Source organism: Perissodus microlepis, chromosome 7, assembly GCF_051167445.1.
Source record: "Perissodus microlepis isolate ML-2025 ecotype Zambia chromosome 7, ASM5116744v1, whole genome shotgun sequence".
NCBI classification, from domain to species: domain Eukaryota; kingdom Metazoa; phylum Chordata; class Actinopteri; order Cichliformes; family Cichlidae; genus Perissodus; species Perissodus microlepis.
This window is the reverse complement of record NC_140467.1, coordinates 56419602-56440474: the sequence shown is the minus strand read 5'-3', so window position 1 is coordinate 56440474 and position 20873 is coordinate 56419602. Positions and strand designations below refer to the sequence as shown.

Below are 20873 nucleotides of genomic sequence, written 5' to 3'. Positions count from 1 at the left end.
TTATTTCTACCACTTCTCTGATTTTTAGGTTTTTCTCCTCGTGTGTGCTTCTGGGTCTAGAGTTTCTCCACAAAAACAAAATAGTTTACAGGTGAGTCCTTTCAAGGCAATTTATTACTATATCCTCGTAACTACGAGCTGCATGTCAGGAGCATGAGGCATCATTTTTTCTGTTTGCATGTTTGTGTCATTCAGAGACCTGAAGCTGGACAATCTGTTGATGGATGCAGATGGATTTGTAAGGATAGCAGATTTTGGCTTGTGCAAAGAAGGTAAATAGATTTTTATTTTATTTTTTTGTTGAAAAATCAAACTGCATGGTCTTTGTATCTTCAGTGCAGGAAGTCAAAGCTTTAGATTTTGTGTTTTGCCAGATTTCAGAACTGTATAGTGTTTGTGTCAAAGGGTATGAATGTACATGGATAGTTTGTAATTAATCACTCACACTTATATGCATGAACAGTACCAACTAAGCAAGTATGTAATCAATCCCTGTCGTCACTCTGTGACACTTGACTGTGCATAGAAATGGGCCACGGGGATCGCACGTCAACCTTTTGTGGCACACCAGAGTTCCTGGCTCCAGAGGTGCTGACAGACAGCAATTACACCCGCAGTGTGGACTGGTGGGGGCTGGGGGTCCTCGTCTATGAGATGCTGGTGGGGGAGGTCAGTGTAAACCATAGACTGTATATAAAGATGCACCGTGTCATAAAGTTGCAGAAAGAAAAAGGTTTAGATTTTTTGGGGCAATGTCCACCTTCACTTTCAGTGTCTGGTGTAGACCTTCCTACACATTTCCATTCATTCTTGATCACTGCATTACTTTAAAGTAATCTTTACTCATTCCTCCATACAGAAGAGCTTAAACACTGATGTTACCTCACATTTCCTCACATGAAATGCTTGGTTAGTTCAATTAGCTTTTCCTGTTAGACTTTGCTGCCAAAATGCTAAATTCAATGCTCTATTAATGTTGAAAAGTCATCCTAGCTCAGACAAACCAAAATTCCTATATTAAAACCATGTTTCAGAGATAGGATAAAGTCATGTTTAGACATGGGGTGTCTAAATATGACTTTGGCTTTAGGTCAGGAGGTAAACTAGGTCATCTACTAATTGGAAGGTTGGTGGGATGATCCCAGCTGGGAACATGAGTGTGTGTGAATGTTAGTTAGAAAGCATTTCGGCGAAGACAAAGTTCTTATATAAATGGATGAATGAGGACATTAAAGTAGGGAAAAAAAGTGCTATATAAGAACCAGTCTATTTAGACCAAACATGAATTATTATTGTAGGGTCTTGACCTTACAATATAAAGCGCCTTGAGGCAACTCTTGTGATTTGGTGCTAAGTAAAAGAAAAAGAAAATCTGAAAAGAAGTGAATGCTGGACTGTTTATGGACAACTAACAACCATTTAAATGTTTATATAATTACAGTTAGGTCTGTACTTTGTTGGACAAGGGTACTATTGATAGTTTTGCCTCTCTACACCACCATATTGGATATTCAAATAAAAAAAAAAAAAAAATCAACTTGAATTCAAAGTATTACAAAGGCTTAACCAAATCCCAACAATCAGGTGACCCCCAATGAGCAGCCACTTTGGTGACAGTGGGAAGGAAAAAGTCCCTTTAACATGAAGAAACCCTCTGCAGAACCAGGCTTAGGGAGGGCCAGCAATGTGCTGCAACTGGTTGGGTTAAGGGGAGGAAGACTGGACAAAATACATGCCATGGAGAAGAGTCAGAGATAAATAATACCCAACTATTAGATGCAGTGTGGTGTATAAATACATGGTAAGTGAAAAGAGGTGAAAAAAGGAGCATTACTAAGGGTGGATTCAGGGTCACCTGATCCAGCCCTAACTGTAACCTTTGTCAAAAAGGAAAGTCTTAAGCCTAATCTTAAAAGTAGAGAGGTTGTCTGTCACCTGGGGCCTGAAAGCTGAAGGCTCTGCCTCCCACAGTACTTTTAAATATCCTAGGAACCACAAGTAAGCCAGCAGTCTGAGGTCGAAGTGCCCTGTTGGGGTCATTAAGATAAGATGGGGCCTGATTATACAAGACCTTGTATGCGAGGGGAAGGATTTTGAATTAGATTCTGAATTTAACAGGAAGCCAACGAAGAGAAGCCAATGTAGCAGAAATATGCTGTCTTTCTAGTCCCTGTCAGTACTCTTGCTGCAGCATTTTGGATTAACTGAAGGACCTCCTGATGATAGTGAATTACAGTAGTCCAGCCTACAAATAATAAATGCATGAACTGGTTTTTCAGTGTCAGTCTGAGACAGGATATTTCTAATTTTAGAGATTTTGCGCAAATGGAATAAAGCAGTCCTACATATTTGTTTAATATGTGCATTGAAGGACTTATCCTGGTCAAAAAACGACTCCAAGATTTCTCACAGTGTTACTATCAAAGAACCCCATGGAACTCCATAAATAACCTCAGTGTGGAAAGAGGACTCTCCATTTACATGAACAAACTGGAGTCTATTAGATAGATATGACGCAAACCACTGCAGCGCAGTACCTGTAATACAGCATGCTCTAATCGCTCTAATAGGATATTATGGTCAACAGTATCGAATGCTGCACTGAGGTCTAGCAGGACAAGCACAGAGATGAGTCCACTGTCAGAGGCCATAAGAAGATCATTTGTAACCTTCACTAAAGCTGTTTCTGTGCTGTGATGGCCTCTGAAACTCTTCAAATAAACCTTTCCTTTGCAGATGATAAGTTAGCTGTTTTACCACTACTCCTTCAGGAATTTTTGAGATAAAAGGAAGGACAGCCAGGTCAAGTGATGGCTTTTTAAGTAATGGTTTTACTACTGCCAGTCTGAATGCCTAATCAGCATTCACACTAATTAATAGTTAAGTTTAAAGGAATGCTTGGCTCAGAGGAGTCAAGAGGCGTACCCAGTGAAGATGTAAAAACACCTCTCTTGGCACAAGGCATTGGAGCATATGCCTGAATTATATCCTTAAATAATGTAAAGAACAATATGAAGTTACTACAGCTCTGTTCTTTCTTTCAGTCTCCTTTCCCCGGCGACGATGAGGAAGAAGTGTTTGATAGCATTGTCAATGATGATGTGCGCTACCCCCGCCTCCTTTCTCCTAACTCTGCATCCCTCATTCAGAAGGTTGGCTCCCAGACTAAGGAAACTGAATTCTCCTGATGAGGAACATTTTATGACCTCTTCAATTCTATTCACACTTTTAATAATGGAGTAGTGCTCATAATCTAAACTGTCTGTTGAGCTTACAGCACATTTGAATTCTATTTATATGATCTGAATATTCTAAATGCTGTTGACCTAGGCTACTACATCACCTTCTTTCTCCCGCCTGTGTTTCAGCTGCTGCAGAAAAATCCTGAGTTGAGACTGGGAGCTGGAGAAGAGGATGCCTTGGAGATCAAAAGGCACAAATTTTATGAGGTCAGTGTCCAGTTATTGTAGCTGCTTCAACTGAAGTCACTGAAGTACCCAGTACGAGTATGAGATGAAATAGTAGAAGGACAGGTGCTGAGTAAAAGCATCTGAAAAGTAAGGAATCACAAAGAGCTGCACAAGTAAACAGAATAAAAAATATGAGAAAATTAAATACCGCAGTTCCAATACAAAATCAGGTTAAGACGGTAGTCTCAACAAAGACTTGTCGGGTTAAAGTAAAAGGTTTTAACTGCTTTTTAAGCAGAAGTCCAGAGTCAGCTAACCACATTAGTGGAAGATTATTTCAAAGTCTCTGTGTCCCCTAGTCTTTAAACTTCTATAAGGAACATCTAACAGATTCTGAGTCTGTGGCTGAAGACTGTGAGCAGCAGTGTGTTTAAGCAGCTGGGATAAATGGCCTACAGCCTGGCTGTTTACTGTTCTGTCGTATAAGAAATTGAAAATTAATCCTAGAATCTAGTGAGTCTGTATAAAGAATATAAAAGAGGAGAAATGTGAGTTTGTTTGGAGTCATGGAAGAGATTATCTAGGCATTTTAGTAATCATGCAATCGCACAAATGAATGATTTTGTCGAGTTCAGCCAAGGTGACCGTATGTCACAATTTAGAAATGCCTCTTAAATGAAAGAAACAGAAATGTAAAATAGATTTTACATGTTCTCCAGAGATCACAATTCTGGAATTTGCATTTGAACAGAAAGAAGCAAAAGCCTGACTGATTTTAGGACATAATTCAGGAGGAGCTATAACCACAGTGTCAGTCTTGTTGCCGTTTAGAACAAGGTAACAGATAGTGAGTCGGTTCCTAATCTGGATTAAACAGTGGACTAGGGAGGACCACCTATCCAGCTTTGAGCCTTAAAAGGCATATATAGCTGAATGCCATCATCAGAGACATGAGCAAAATGTCGACTAAAAGACGACTCATTGTGGAACCCCACAATGTTATATTCAAGGATAACTTCTTCGTCCTAACAGAGAAAGTCCTTGTAGATAAGTAGAAGGGAAACCAATCGAAGGTAGAGCTAGAGATGCCAGCTAGAACCTTAAATTTATTAAGTAAAACTTTATGGTCAACAGTATCAAAGGTTGCACTGAGGTCAAATAGAAAGAGTATAAAACAAGTCCCTGTATCAGAAGCCATCAAAAGATCATAACAGAGCTTCAAAAATGGAGTCCTGCTTTTGAGTTTAAAAATCTGCCATTTGGAGGAAATGCTAAAAGATCTGAATTGATGTTCTTCAAGTGTTTCTTCATAATTTGGTAACAGCTACCAATGGATTAGGTTTCTTCAGTAAAGCAGTTATTTCAGGCCGTTTTGTATAGGAGGGAACACTGCCTTGCCTCAGTGAACTGAAAACAAAGATGTACTAATGGTGGTGGACGTCTCAAATAGGATGTAAAGAAGGTAATCATTGAGTCATTAAGTGTAATTAGAGAAAAAGACATAAATGATTCAGGGCACTGAGAATCATCCTCATTAGAACAGGGTGGAGGAGAAACTGCACAGTATCAAATAATAACCTGGGATAATTGTTATTACAATTTTTGAGATTATTTAAATTCGATTTTTCAAAATATTCAGTGCACAACCAAACCCACTGTCATCCACAATCATTATTCATTTAAATATTATTAGTTTCGACAGGAATGATGAAGAGCACAAGTTTGATTATTTAACCAGTGAGCAAGGAACAACAGTGTGACTGGCTTTGTAGAGAGTGACCTGAGCATGGTTGTATGGTCTTGACCTTGTAATACAAAGCTCCTTGGAGCAATGGTTGTTGTGATTTGGTGCTATATATAAATACAGTTGATTTGAATTGAGGCAAAAGAGTTCAACATTCAATTCAATTCAGTTTTATTCATATGACAAATCACAGCAAAATTCACCGTAAGGTGCTTTATATTGTAAGGTAAAGACTCTGTTGGGATTTTCCTCTGGATTATTTCAATCACGTGATCCCCTTTGAGCAAGCGTTTGGTGACAGTGGGAAGGAAAAAGTCCCTTTTTAACAGGAAGAAACCTTGGAAGAACCAGGGTCAGGCAGGTATGGCCATCTACCGCAACCAGTTGCAGGTTGTGATTATCATGAGAAGTTGAAAAATTAGTCTGTGTCTGTGTGGGTTCTCTTTCATCCAGGTCAAGGTAGTTAAAAAAAAAAAAGGTGGATGCCAAATTAAAACACCATACAAGGGTTACGTTTGTGTACTTTTAATCGCAGCCATCTCAAAGTACATGTAACAGCTTGAGGAGATCATATGACATAAAAATCCCTTTTTAAAAATATCAGCAGTTGTGCCTTGTTGGCCAGAAATCCTAGGAGCACGTAAAAATAAACACTCTATATGAGATAAACAAGGCACAAAAAGTAAAGAAATTTGTGTTTGGTTGATTATTTCTTTTTTGTAACAATTCTTCTACCATTGGAAAGTCTATTTATGTGTAAGGAAATGTATTTGTATTTGTATTTGTGAAGGTTCCCAGTCATCCAAGTCATGGTAATCTAAGGAACTTGGGAAGAAAAGCGACTGGACTTCTTTAACTTTTGTCTTTAAGAAACTGAAAGAAGTCCGGTTGCTTTTCTTTCCAAGCTCCTTAGATCATTTGTGGCTTGAGCAGTAGAGTTCAGTATGTGGGTTGCACCCATGGAAAACCTACCAAATCTCCTCTGCCAATGCCAAACAGCTTATTCTGCTATTGACCCTTTGGTGTCGTTTGTTGGATTGGATGATTGAAGTCTGAAGAAAAAGGAAATATTTGGCAATTTAACAATTTATTGAGTTAGTTTCAATTTTTTCATTTTTTGCAACCCACACACAATTGAAAGGGAAATAAACCGGCATTCCAACGGTTTAACATTTTTACAACAAAGAAATAATCGACCAAACATAAATGTCAGAATGTTTTGGGCATTAATTGCCATCACTTTAGTGGAGATACAGAAGGGTCTGATGTTGTGTCCCAAAGTAATTGTCTGCCAAAAAGTGATTGGTGATGTTTCTGTATGGTTTTTAAATGTCTAATATCTTTGCTTATACTGGTAAATGGCCTGTAGACAACAACTTTTCCAAAGGAATTATATGTTAAATAGAGTATCTTTATGACGCCCGGTTATTATACCTACTATCTTCTACATTATACTCGATGCAGACCTTTATAGAACTGTAATTTCCTGCAATTTCTGCTGCCGTTGTGGCCACATCTTTCTCGAAAAAGACAATTTAACTCCTATTTTATATTACCAGGAAATGGACTGGGATGCTCTTCTGGCCAAGAAAGTGAAGCCTCCCTTCCTGCCAGCCATTAGAGCTCCACAGGATGTCAGTAACTTTGATGAAGAATTCACTCGTCTCAAACCGGTCCTTACACTCCCGCGGACACCCTGCATCCTCACTGCTGAGCAACAGGAAATCTTTGCAGACTTTGATTTCTCTTTCATTAGCTGACCACGGCGATTCAAGCTCTGTCTTATTCAACACGGCTCTTCTGGCTCAACAGAAGAGCAGAAGATGGAAAAACTATAGATATCGTTCAGATATTTCTTCCCTGGCAAGATCTGGTTAGCTGGGTCTGATTTCATTGTGCAGGAGTTACTTTTAACACTTTGCCAAAATCATTTTTGTACTTTTTTGTCATTTTTCGTTAGGCTATTTACAGAATATTTACACTGCAATGTTTCTGAAGAGTAGCACTGTCTAACCTGTAAATATGTGAAGTCTCACTGAAGGTAAAATGCACTGAATGTACTTTTCTATAGATTTTTTTGTTATTCTCTCTTTGTTAAATGCTTAAAATGGCCAAAAGTCTCACTTCTGCTGATATTGACCTGTTAATGTCTAGAAATTTTAAATAACAAATGTGCCCATTTAGACAAAACCAGCCTATATGTAAAGTGTAAATTATGTGAAGGTAAACATGAATAAATGTATAAATGCTGGACTTTAACCAGAAAGCTCCTCATGAAACATTTATTGAGTTTTATAGTACTTCCAGTATTTACAGTATTTAAAAAACACTGCATGACAATATTGTATATAATTGAGAACTACACCACAGACTGTAAATGTTAATTTGTAAAAAAAAAAAAAAAAGCAGAGATCTTACTGATAATGGCTCCGTCCAAGCAGAAGGACTCAGCATTTTGCACTGGATTAAACACAAACATTTATTGCTGTCTTACAAGGTTACTATTGCACAAGGAAAAGCTTAAATAGAAACATATTGCACTCAAACCTTTTAGCTAATAACCAGTGTTCCACTGTATCATTCAAGTCCCTGTTAAAATAGTTTTACAAAAATCTAAAGACATTTTCTGCTCCAAAATAGTTTAAAAAATATGTACAATTTTAAACAACTTGAGACACTGTAACAAGTCTAAATATCGTGTACATGTATGGAATAATTGCCAGGAACAATACAGTTCATATTTCAAACACACTCACTTGGACTAACCTACTTTAGTGACAAAAGCTGCTGGAGAAGGTGAATCCTGTAAAACAGGCAAAGTATTCATCACACGAGACAACAAGAGAATGGAACCCACGACCCTAAAGTAAATCCTGTGAGTGAATCAAGAAACCATGCCAGCTATAGATCTGTATTGTTACTCAATTTTTGAATGTAATGATTGCTGTGAATTGAGGGTGAAGAGTCAGGTTATTGTCAACAAACATCATCACTTGTTAGTTAAATGATTTTGTGGAAGAGGCAGGACTGAGGGTATTTGGGTGAGTAAAGTCCTAGCTTAACCGGATTCACTCGGGTGTGTAAAATGCCTGAAGACAATGCAGAGAGTTGCTTGTTTTGAAGGAAATTATGAACTTGATGTGTAAACAATAAGGAGGAAGGCCGCAGTGCTGATTACCAGTTATTAAAAGGAGCGGCCTCATTCTGGAAACACACAGTATGTTCAAATTGTCCTAAAAATGACTCCTATTTCCTGTTCCCGACCTGGTGATGTTCTCCATCGAGGTCAAAATGTTTAAGGACTTGGGAAAAGAAGCCTGTGTGCTGAGATTCTAACCAACTCGATGTCTACTGTGTTGAAATTACAGCATCGAGACAATGGACGGCAAAATGCCCACCTTATTAGCGTGTTCTTACTGTGATGTTTCATGAAGGTCACAAAAAATAGCAATAGTCCTGTCCCTGAGTGTTCTGCTCAATAATACTGAAACTTGAATGAACTGTCCTTCCTCTGGAGTCTGCACAGACCAACAATGAGCAATGCTCATAAGCATGTAGGCATAGTAGCTGTATTTTCATGAAAGTGTGCGAGGCTCAAGATCTGATGCTTTTGTTTACCTTTTACACATCTTACAGGTCATACAGCTGTTTGAAAAAATGCTGGATAAATCCTGAGCTCCAGCTGTGTCTCAGACCTATGAACCTCACATTCTCCAGTTTCTATTTCTAAGACCTGCGTTGGTTCGCACAATCCTCGCTGGGTTTCTCACCGGTTCTGCTGTTTTTGAGCTGCTAATTTGTTCTGCTCTTGGCAGCATATTGATTATTATTGAAATGAATTTGCTGCATCTTTAAATTTCATTAAATTAGTGCACTATTATTAGATCATGATCATTAGGGCATCATGCTAATTTGCCCTGCCCCATAGCCTGTAAGACACATGAGCAGGAAAATGATTTATTTCATTTAAGTCCTTGATTTCCATGACTGAAGTAAAATTGCCTCCATCCATCACTTATTCTAGCTGACCTAAAGTAAAAAATAATTCCATGATAATCCTAAAGGCTGCATTAGAACAACAAACATTCCAAATGTGAACTGTGCATTATGCTTAATTAAGTCAATTATTATAGCTCTTATTTCTCTTGATGAAGACCTTGACATAAGGTCTTTAGACCAGAATTTGAAATGCTTTTATTATAGCTGTCATGCAGCTACACCTGTATCACTTTACTCATTAGAAACTTCCTAACCAAAACTGACTATTTGAAAGCTCCCACAGTTTTCACTACGACTGCATTGAGGTAAAAACAGGAAATGCAGGCAATCAATTGCAATAAAGAACAACTGAGAGGATGAGGAGGAGGGAAATGCTCCACAGTTATGGCACAACAACACAAATGCCTATATAAAGGGAACCGCTCACAAGCACAGTTTATCCTCCTATTTGGTGTGTAATCCCAGATCCAGAGAGGCTGTTCATCACTGAAATGTACCTAAACCTGATCGCTGCCCTCCTTGAAGTACACATGCTCCCACACCACTGTGCCCCAGATGCAGAAGAAACCCCAAAGGTTTTGGAATGTCCCGCGGTCAAAGGGGTTCTCATCTGCACCGCAGTGTTTGAGGTAGGAGATGCGGTGGCGCGACATGAACTCCCACGTGGTTGTGTTGAGAGAAACCAGGTATAGATGGGAGCCGAGCAGCAACAGTACGATGAGCGAGAGCAGCGCTAGCAGCATGGTCACGGCCGTCAGGACTCCGTTTGTACGCAGCCACTGGTGCCAGATGGGTACGTAGGTGAAACCCGTCCTGAAGAGGAGAGAGCAATAGGATGTGACAGCTTTGCAACAGCAGCAACAGTAACATGGAGGTAGAGATGGGTGGTGTTGCTCACCAGGCAATGCGCAGGCCCCATAGAAGCACTAGCAGCTGGAAGGCCAGGTAAAACACAAACCAGCGGTGGTTCCTCTCACCAACGCAGTTCTCAATCCAGGGACAGTGATGGTCATAACGCCGGACGCAGTGCTGACACGTCTGGCAGTGCTTTGATCTCATTGGCTGCTGCTTGAAACACAGAACAATTTTTTTTAATTGTTTTATTTAGAAGACACAATGCAGTTTAACATAGTTCCAACTAATGTGCCTCACATGACCCAGGCCCCTTGTTGTGCTTACAACATTCAATTCCATAAAACCATAATACACCAAACTTACAAAACTACAAAAAATTCACAGTGTAAAATATAGTGTAACAGACAAAGTGAGAAGGATAGAAAATATTTTTTTCCAAAGGTGTGGATATTTGCAAAATTACAATTTAATTGATATAAATGACTACAAGTCTGATTTACCTTTAACCAAGCTTTGACCTTTACTGTAAAAGATGCAAATGGCAGGGAGGTCATTGCTAAACACGTTCAATGGACCAAGGACTGATCCTTGGCGGATGACCATTCTGTTTCCTAACAATACATTTCTTGGTTAACCCCCACACACTGCTCTCTTTTATAAAGATAGGATTCAAATCAATCTGCTGCTTATTTTGGTAAGTCAAACTTTAGTTTAGACAGAAGTATGTCATGGCTGACAGTGTCAGATTCCTTTTTTTAGTCAAGAAAAACTGCCTAGAAAACATCGCCATCATCCAAAAAGCAAATAATATTTTTAATGAAGTAACAGTGAGCAGCTTCTGCAGGACATTTTGGTCTAATACCAAACTGCTTTGGATGAAGGCTGCCACAATCTTCTCTGACCTTGAACAGGACAGGGAGTACAGAAATTGGATGACAGTTACATATAAAACCATGCTCCCCTCCTTTAAAAACCTTTTTCAATAAATTAAAAAGATGTGCCAATGGTTTTGACAATGAATTCCTGTATTTATTAACCTCTTGCACGCAAAATAAATCTGATGATTCCACAGTTATTATATGTTACAACTGAAGAATTGAAATTCTGAGTTAATTCTACTACTAACTGTATACAGTGTTATTAAATTCACGTGCCATAGAACCCTCATCTTTAATAATTGTACCATTTATATTCAATTCCTTTTCTTTCTTTCAGTTTTATTTATATAGGGGCAAATCACATCAACAGTTGCCTCAAAGAGCAAGAGATTAATAATAACTAATAATTAATGATTAAATGCAGAGTTGTGTATAAACCACTCGGTGCATCATGGGAAGTCCCCAGCAGCCTAGGCCTACTGCATTATAACTAAGGGAGGATTCAGGGTCACCTGATCCAGCCCTAACTATATGCTTTAGCAAAAAGGAAAGTTTTAAGCTTACTCTTAAATGTACAGATGGTGTCTGTCTCCTGAATCCAAACTGGAAACTGGTTCCATAGAAGAGGGGCCTGAAAGCTGAAGCCTCTGCATCCTATTCTACTTTTAAATATCCTACAAACCCCAAGTAAACCAGCAGTCTGAGACCAAAGTGTTCTAATGGGGTGTTATGGTACTATGAGATGTTTAAGATTACTCAAGACCTTGTATATAAAGAGGAATTACCATAGGTGGATCTAACAGATGATCAGTGCAAACAGGATCCATAAATGCTATGAATATGTGCATGTCACAGTGGGTTTTTTTTAGTTTTTCAATACATGTGCAAGATTTTCAAGCAAGCTTTTTCACTTTGTCATTATGGGGTATTGCAAGTAGAATTTTAAAGTGAAAAGAATTGAATTAATTTTTTGAATAAGGCTATAATGTGACAAAATGTGGAACAGGTAAAGCGGTGTGAATACTTTCCAAATGCACTGTATTTGGTAAGATTACAACAGCACAGGGCACAAAGTGTTGTTAGTTCAGCCATTTAGTCATTTAATTTAGCATCACCGTTCAGTTCATAGGCCACTCGGAGGCAGGGAGAGCAGCAGGAAGAGCACTGAGCAGAGTGGGCAACCATGTCAGCAGATATGAAACTGAAAATGAAATATGGGGATGACAGGGAAGTGGGTTGGAAAGTGCCTTAGAAATGGATAGGCTAAAGCAGCTGAAACAGAGTGTAGTTGGATGTGTAAAAGTATATCAGGTGACTGATATACAATGAATACAAGTAGACTGTCTATAACTCAGAGCTCAACTCAGTAGTCCAGTATTATCAGTGGACTGTGGTACCTCCTTAGAGAAAGTGTCAGTGCGTCATGAATTTTGCCCAATTTTTGTTAGTTCCTGTTTGTGTGAGTATGTGGATATTTGTGGGGGAAAAAAGGCTTTTCTGATCTGGTGATGAAACATTTTAGTCAGAGTCCCGGCATACTGCATCTGAAGTATTATCTGATACTTTTAAGGTCGTCTGGGTATGTAACACAGCCCTGTGTTTCCTGATATCCTATACCACTGCTGGATCCTGCCAGATATCAAGTGTCTCATTTCAGCCTGAGAGCCACACACTGACACACAAACACATGCAGAGAACAAAGAGGTGACATTGTACAGTTTGCCCATCCTGTATGGGAATACAGAAGCTACGTCTGTCCACCCCAGCTTTTCCTCTATTGTCACAAGCAGACATATGCTTATTCAAACTTCTGCTTCAACATCCAGAACGACCTTCAGACTCCTTTTAAAAGTAAGACTTCATGGAGGGGGGGAAAACAGCAGATGACCTCTGGAGAGTTGTGGATCCATCACAAGCAGCATCCGTTCGTTGTTTTAGAAGCAACACAATTTTAACTGTCCTTTTATTTCTGGCCATTTGATAAGGAAAGAAGGAAGAAGAGGCAGGTGTGGCTTAGGTGGTAGAGTAAGTTGTCTACTAATCAAAAATTCAATGGATCGATCCCCCGCTTCTCCAGTTTATCTTGGGCAAGATACTGTACCCCAATGCATCCACATCAATTGCCTCAGTCAAGATCAGGGTTCCGATGCAACAAAATGAACTCTTGCTATCAAAAATGTTTGATTACAGTTCTTGCTTCAAAGGGTGTCACGACCACTTATTAGGTTTAGGGGGTGTGGATCTGGTGAACCAACACCCTAATACAGGAGATCTGGAGTGGCTCTCTGTTTAAAAAGCCCTAACCTCTGATCCAGTGAGCTTAGATGGAGCCTGATGGGTGAGAGTTAGTGGCAGTAACAGCACTAGCTGCCTCTGGTATCCAGGTATATTGATCCCTCTAGAGTCTCTGCTGGAATCTTTAACATCTTATATCCGATCTTCTGAACTGCTCATCTTGCAGAGGACAAAGGGAAGAACCGTGTATCTCTTTTTCACCTAACTTTTATACCTGGTCAAGCTTTCTCCTCCCTCTCTTTTTGGACGTCACATCTTCTGAGATGACATCTGGCCCGACCCTTTGTGACATCCAGTCACGTTGTTAACGCCTGATCACCAGATGACCAGCGACAACTATCATCCTCTCTCTATCTATCTGACTTGTGCACATACATCATTTACTTGAATGTCTCGCTTAATCCCACCTTTCTCGACAGGTATAATCACTTTTTCCACACAGTGCCAGGTAGATTTTTTCCCCCCTTAATATATTCAATTATCATTTAAAAGTTGCATTTTGTGTTTACTCAGGTTATGTCTAAAACATTTAAGCGTGACAAGTATCCAATTTACCATTTGGTAAATGGACTGGTACCATTTGACTGGTTCTTATATATAGCACTTAAATTTCTACTCTGAGCATTCAAAGCGCTTTATATAACTTCCCTCTATACAAGTACTTTCTATCTAACATTCACACTCATTTATACTCCAATGGATGATGACGGGAGAGCAACTTGGGATTAATATCTTGCCCAAGGAGGTGACCTGCTTAGCCTCCAAACAGCTCTGGTGGCTTTGGCTCTCTGATTTAGTTCTGGCCAGATGTACTACCCTCACCTCTCCACAACTGAGATTAGCTCCCTCACAGAAAAGTGAATCAGTGCAGTACAAATGTAGTGACAAAGATATTTCACACATTCACTGCCTTTTCCTTCAGAGACCTAGTCACTTGGGTTGTGGTTGTACACGTACAAATCTCAACTGTACTTAAGTATTTATTTTTCACTTTTAGTCCCTACATTTTTACACAAATATCTCCATTTTCTACTCATGGTTGTTACTCTAAGTTTAAGACATGTGAGGACATTTGAGTTATTATTTCAGGTTACTGTGCGTCTTGAAATATCAAACAAAGTTGAACCTAAATGGAGGGAACAATAATTGCTTGTGCTTATTGCACATGAACAAATAAACAGGGCAAAAACATTTAGACGGTGCATCATTTACAGCACTGTTTTCAAGGCTTAAAGTGGGCCGGAACAATCCAGAACAGTGTGTTTTGGTCCAGATATCTGAAAGCTGGTCATAATAAGGTTTTTTTTTCACAACACTGGTGGTTCTGCATCTAGTGCTATGGAAGAGAAGTAAGCATAAAACTTTTTAAAGTCGTGGATAATTTAAGTTCAATGTTATTTATACAGCTCTAATTCACAACAAGAGTCACCTCAAGGAATTTCCAGTGCAATTTTTCAAATATACTCATAAGAGCAGACACACAAACTGTTTGTGTGCCATTTGTCACACAGCATGCCTGCTGTGCTTACAAAGGACAGAAAAGAAAGTGAGATAACTTCACTCAGAGATGGAGAGAGACAACAGGAGATTTTATCTTCTAGGATAAAGATTGCTCAGTGGCATTAGATACCTGACATGTAATCTCCTTATTTAATTTAGAGCTGTTTTGAAAAAAAAGATATCAGATCAATAGATGATCTGTTGTTCGGTGTGATCTGTTTTCCATCCATCCATCTTCTTTTTCCACTTACCTGCGGCCGGGTCGCAGGGGCAGCAGCCTAAGCAGAGAAGCCCAGACCATGCCTGGCCCCGACCACCTCCTCCAGCTTGTCCAGGGGAACACCAAGGCGTTCCCAGGCCAGTTGAGAGATATAATCTCTCCAGCGTGTCATGGGTCTGCCCCGGGGCCTCCTCCCGGTGGGACATGCCCGGACCACCTCAACTGGCTCCTTTCGTTGTGGAGGAGCAGCGGCTCTACTCTGAGCCCCTCCCAGATGGCTGAAGTTCTAAACCTATCTCTTCTGGAAGGAAGCTTATTTCCGCTGTTTGTATCCGTGATCTTGTTCTTTCGGTCACTGCCCAGAGCTCGTGACCTCGTGATAGGTGACGGTAGGGACGTAGACTGATCAGCAAGTAGAGAGCTTTGCTTTTACACTCAGCTCTCTCTTCACCATGGCGGACTGGTACAGCGTCCATATCACTGCAGCTGCAGCACCAATCCATCTGTCGATCTCCTGCTCCCTTGTCCCGTTACTTGTGAGTAAGACCATGAAATACTTAAACTCCTCAAATCGGGGCAGGAAATCGTCCCTGACCCAGAGTGGACACTCCACCCTTTTCCGGCTGAGGACCATGGCCTCAGATTTGGTGGTGCAGATTCTTATTCCCACTGCTTCACACTCGACTGCGAACCATTCCAGTGTGAGCTGGAGGTCATCATCTGATGAAACCAAGAGAACCACATCATCTGCGAAAAGCAGAGATGAGATTCTGAGACCACCCAAATGAAAGCCTTCTGCCACTTGAGTACAGATAGAAATTCTGTCCATAAAAATAACAAACCGAATCGATGACAAAGGGCAGCCCTGGCGGAGTCCATCACCCACAGGGAACGAGTTCAACTTATTGCCAGATATGTGGACCAAACTCTTGCAACAGTTGTATAAGGATCGAATGGCCTGTAGAAATGGGCCAGGCACCCTTATACTCCTGAAGCACCTCCCACAGGACACCCACAGGGACATGGTTGAATGCCTTCTCCATGTCTTCTCTGGTTGGGCAAACTCTCGTGCAACCTCAAGAATCCTTGAGAGGATAAGGAGCTGGCCCAGTGTTCCACAACCAGGACGAAAACCACATTGTTCCTCCTGTATCCGAGGTTCGACTAACAGACTGTTCCCCTTTCTTAAAGATGGGAACCACTACCCCGGTCTGCAAATCCAGAGATACCACCCCTGATCTCCACGCAACATTGCAGAGGCATGTCAATCATCCACCCAAGGTGAAGTGTTCCCTTGATCTTGCACTCATAGGGGTCTTCTGAATCACTCTTTGTCTGGTCCCTCACCCAGGACCAATTTGCCATTGGAGACCCTATCAGTAGGGAAAAGCACCTGGACAACATAGCCCCTGGGATCCCTGGGACACACAAAACCCTCCACCACGATAAGGTAGCAATTCGCGGTTTTCATATTATGAAACATTGTGCAAAATTCAACACAGTTCTCTTCCATTTTAATTGTATAGCGCTAAATTACAAGAACAATCAACTCCAGGCGCTCAAGATTGTGGAAACCTGACGATAATAAACTGGCATACTGCCTTTTTGTTATTCACATGTTCCATGACAGTTGTAGGCAGCCGAGTGCAGACTACACTGCTTATCTCACAACACAGTGACGTTTACAGCCATGCCCTATGATGGAGTGGTGGTCAGTGTCAGGTTACACCAAGGGCAGCAGGCAGCAAATTAGGTGATGATGTTTATTAGATTCACTCAATGAATTCCACCTTTAAATTAGCTCTGTACTGCTTTGGGTTGAAAATCAGCCGTAATACCTCATGTAACATGCTCATATCCTGCTGAATTTATTTGGCCAGAAAGAGCAGCAGGAAAGCTCCATCTGATCACCACATATCTACAATGAAGGCAACAGAGCTAGTTTCTTTTAATTCCCTTTGTTTTTCTCTGCTTGTGTTCTACATTATAGATGTGCAAACTGATTACATTCATTATTAATTAGAACTGAAGTAACAAGGAGTTACTTTTTACTTTTATACTTTTCAAAGCCTGTACTTTTTTTTACTTTTACTGGAGTAAAAAAGTTGAATAAGTACTTTAACTTTTACCAGGGTATTTTTTATTGGAAGTGTCTCTACTTCTATTTAAGTGACGTGTGTATACCACCTCTGCCGATGAGCTGAGCAGCATACCTGAAGCAGACAGTGGCCACAACGGCGCTGTCTCAGGGATTTGGTGGCAGGTGGAATCATGTCCTGCTGCTCCTCAGTCACTCCCAGCATGAACTAATACAACAAAGAAGACAAAGTGGTCAGAAAGGAGTAACTGTCCAGCTAACAAATTATGTTAAAGTGGACATTGTCACTGTTTCCCACTTTTTCTATATGGTAGGGACATCAGATGGACTGAGGTGTCCTCATTTTTAATCTTATCCTTCCTGGTCACTCCAAGTGAAAATCTTAACATGTTCACCTCAGCCCCCCGTCTCTTAGTCAAAGCCACTGTCTCCAAACCATACATCATAACATGTCTTACTACCATCTTGTAAATCATCCCTTTCACACTCCTGACTTTTATCTCCACCCACTCCATTCTGCCTGCACTCTCTTTCACCTCTCTTGGGCAGTGTCTGTTGCTTTAGATGGTCTGGACCCCAACCAAGTTATACAACAGCTGAACCTTTAATTGCTAGTAACTTCTGACTTGCATGAAATCCTTTTACTTCATCTAAGAGCAGAGTACCACTCTCTGTGCTGGCACATCGACAGTAACTCACTATCTCTGGTCCTTGCATGTTCATCCTTTCCACCAATCTCATTCACACACACATATTCTGTTCTTGCTACTTTCATTCCTCTTCTCCATAGCATACCTCTACCTCTCCCTACTCTCACTATAGATCACAATGTCAACTGCAAACATCATAGTCCACAGAGACTCCTGCCTGACGTCGTCTGTTAGCCTGTCCATTACAACTAGGGCTGGATATCATCACTGATTTCTATAATCGATTTGATTCCGATTCACGAGGTCCCAATTCAATTCTATCCCTGATTCAATTTGATTAAATTCAATTTTGACTCAGAAATATTATAATTCTGATCATTTATCAGTACATATCCATATTTTATATCTAGGTATAAAAACTGACTTCATCAGAGGTGTAAGCATCACAGCACATGCCTTTGTGTCAAAGTAACTGAGGATAAAACACAGAAAAACATGAAGGAGATTTTCCTGGCCTGAATTTTTATAGCACCACCTTAAAAATTCTCTGCAGTAGATCAAAAACAGAGGAAAACCATGAATTAACATATGAACATTACCTGATGCTGCTGAAGCGAAACAGATCAAAGTTACAGAGGTTTTATTAGAGACACAGCTAAGCCTTTTGCAGTTTGGCATAATTTTAAAAAGTTTACATTTCTTTGTTGTTGAACAGCAGAAATGAGGCATTTTTGAAAAACAACAACAACAAAACAAACAAACAAACCAAAAAAAAAAAAAAAAAACAGCGAGCGACAGCAATGCACACAACGGTAGACTGGTGTGTAATAAGCAAGCGAATAATGCAGAAAACTGAGATTTGAGTTTCAGGGAAACTGTTCTTGAATCACACAGAGAGAGAGCTGTGCAGGAAGTGTGATTCTATTGTGGTGAAAGCAAAACAGCAAAAGTAGGAGGGAATTAAATATGATGTTTATCAAATGTGAACTGTAGTTTTGATCTTCTTTTGCTGCTGGTTCAGTGAATTTTGATTGGATAATGACAAAACCTGCAGAATCAGAATCTGCGAGATTTCTCTTTCAGCCCCGACAGCGTGTCTGTGTACATGCCATCGGGTGAACGATCCGCTCTTTGTGTTTACATCTTTGTGCGGATTCTGTTTACCTGCTCTCATTTGCTGTTTTAGCTGTTTGGTGGTTGTTGACATAGTTTTGTGAGCCTTAACCTGAGATTCTGGTGTTTCTGGCAAAATACATTTATATTTAAAAAAAGATTCAGGATTTAATGAATCGATATTGTGTTATTCAAGCTAATATCGATTTGAATCGGAAAATAGATTTTTTAAAGCCACCCCTAATTTCAACTGGAAACAAGAAAGGCTTTAGAGAAGATCCTTCACCACTGTCATACATGTGCTGCACCACCCTCACATACTTTTCTTTCTCGCTATTAGAGTAGGGCAGTGGTTTCAAACTCGCAGCCCATGGCCAAGGCATCATGAGGAGAGAGTACAAACATGTTGAGGGATTGGCTGTGTTAGTTCAGTGAGAGAGTTATTTGTGAAAAAAAAAACAATTTTCACCAGCAGTCAAAAACTAATATGTACACTTGTCTGCTTTTTTATTTTGTTAAATGCGAACAAAATTATAACAGAAGTGCTGCCATGTGTCTGGCCAGAAAGAGAGTAGCAATTTCCTTCTTTGGTAGTTTAATGAAAGGCTTCGGTTAGTTAAGCATGAGGAAAAAAAACTGTGTTAACACTGGCAGTTTTGTCTTGTTATACAATATTTGAAATTTAAAACAAACAAACAAAACACTAACTTTTTGGAAATACTTGTGGGTGTTTTCTTGATTGGTTTGTTTTTGCACTACTTACACTAAAGTGGCCACTAAAGAGATGACAGTGCCAGCAGTGGCCTACAGCTCATTTAAGTTACAATATTAAGCAACTTTAGGCGACTATTGCTGTGATCTTATATATATATTGCCTTAAATAAATTATTGTTATCATTATTGTTTTGGCACTGCAAGCACACGATTATCTTTTAAGATATATTTTTTGAATCAGGTTTTTTAAGCAACGTAAACATTCAAGCTGCTTCAAACCCTGAAACCATCACAACACAAAGGTAAAAAGTGGGAGCGATAACAGTAATATACAGTAGGCTCGTGCTCACCTGCAAGTCCGTGTCATCAGACAGGATGAAACCCGGGTCCATCAGAGAGACCGCGAAGTACAGCAGCACAGACAGCAGCACCAGCAGGACGAAGAGCACGGGCTGGACAAGCTGGCCCGTCTCCTCCTGCTTCCTCAGCTCTGTGAACAAATCACTCACACACTTAACACCACCACAGCTCCCAGGGGTGTGCGAGCGATTATAGAGGCAAAGCCTATGAATGTAAAGTGATAGATTCACCTGTATCATGTAGGAAGAGGATTAACGTTATGACCCATGTCAGAATCACATGTGATGTTCTCACCAGAAACCCTGAGCCGAAAACATTTTTGAACATGTTCCTAGCATAATAGATCAGCCATCCAACATGCAAATGGAGCTGATAAACGACAACACCACTCTCTTCCCTGGGCAAGCGTCATACAAGCCGTAATGTCGTCAGAGTATTAAACGATGTGTTACGACCGAATCAAATCGTTGAATATTTTTTCTACCCAGGACATATTACATATGTCGAGTTTCGGCAGCTGGGAAGTAAACATCCCGCTCGCTTCCTTCTAGTGGATTTGTTTTTATCCTGCCAACGACTCACAGTAGCAGCGATTAGTATGGCAAACAATCTAGGCCAAAATTCTCCAATTTTTTAACCCGTCTGTTTAAGAAATGACGTAAAAATCGCCGTTTGATAAGTCAGAACGCCGTAAAAAAACAAACGGCGTTGACCCCAACAGAACACAGTATTTTACGCCAGAGACTGGCGCCTTGAACGCCCCTTCTGAGTGGAGGAAAAAACGCCGTTTTTCCCGGTCTTCCAACGCCACTTTTTACGTCATACGCAGCTGCGCAATGAGCGCTGTTTTGCGAGTGTTGGGAAAAGCGGCGTTCATAGACCGGGAAAAACGGCGTTCTTTCCGCCACTCAGAAGGGGCGGTTCAAGGCACCACTCTCTGGCGCAAAATACGGCGTTCTGACTTATTAAACGGTGATTTTTTTTTTTTACATCATTTCTTAAACATACGGGTTAGAAGTCAGGGCAGGAAACGTACA

At 40.2% G+C, this 20873-nt stretch overlaps 2 protein-coding genes across 3 annotated transcripts in view; one reads left to right on the top strand and one right to left on the bottom strand.

The window, feature by feature from the left end:
* pkn3 (protein kinase N3) overlaps positions 1–7293 on the top strand; it is a 34101-nt gene extending 26808 nt beyond the window's left edge. The window contains exons 17-22 of the mRNA XM_084936157.1: positions 29–91; positions 196–272; positions 527–669; positions 3045–3152; positions 3369–3449; positions 6714–7293. Of these exons, the coding sequence (XP_084792283.1) occupies positions 29–91; positions 196–272; positions 527–669; positions 3045–3152; positions 3369–3449; positions 6714–6914 (673 nt within the window). The 3' untranslated portion in view covers positions 6915–7293. The remainder of the gene's footprint in view (positions 1–28; positions 92–195; positions 273–526; positions 670–3044; positions 3153–3368; positions 3450–6713) is intronic.
* A 95-nt stretch (positions 7294–7388) lies between these two features.
* On the bottom strand, positions 7389–20650 carry zdhhc12b (zDHHC palmitoyltransferase 12b). Of its 2 annotated transcripts, none has more exons than XM_084936158.1 (5): positions 20067–20650; positions 19827–19966; positions 17115–17207; positions 10052–10221; positions 7389–9966 (listed from the first exon to the last, which is right to left on the bottom strand). In XM_084936158.1, the coding sequence occupies exons 1-5, from the start codon at positions 20161–20163 to the stop codon at positions 9651–9653; spliced, it is 816 nt and encodes a 271-aa protein (XP_084792284.1). In that variant the 5' UTR covers positions 20164–20650; the 3' UTR covers positions 7389–9650. The 2 variants fall into 2 exon arrangements, with proteins under 2 accessions (XP_084792284.1, XP_084792285.1); XM_084936159.1 differs by having other exon boundaries at positions 10052–10218; positions 20067–20647.
* Between the last annotated feature and the right edge of the window lie 223 nt (positions 20651–20873).

Coding starts and splice junctions, on each gene's coding strand:
- zdhhc12b (XM_084936158.1), bottom strand. CDS start 20,163: ATGTTCAAAAATGTTTTCGGCTCAGGGTTTCTGGTGAGAACATCACAT. Junction 17,208..19,826: donor CTGATGACACGGACTTGCAG/GTGAGCACGAGC, acceptor TTGTTGTATTAG/TTCATGCTGGGAGTGACTGA. Junction 10,222..17,114: donor GTGGCCACTGTCTGCTTCAG/GTATGCTGCTCA, acceptor CTGTGTTTCAAG/CAGCAGCCAATGAGATCAAA.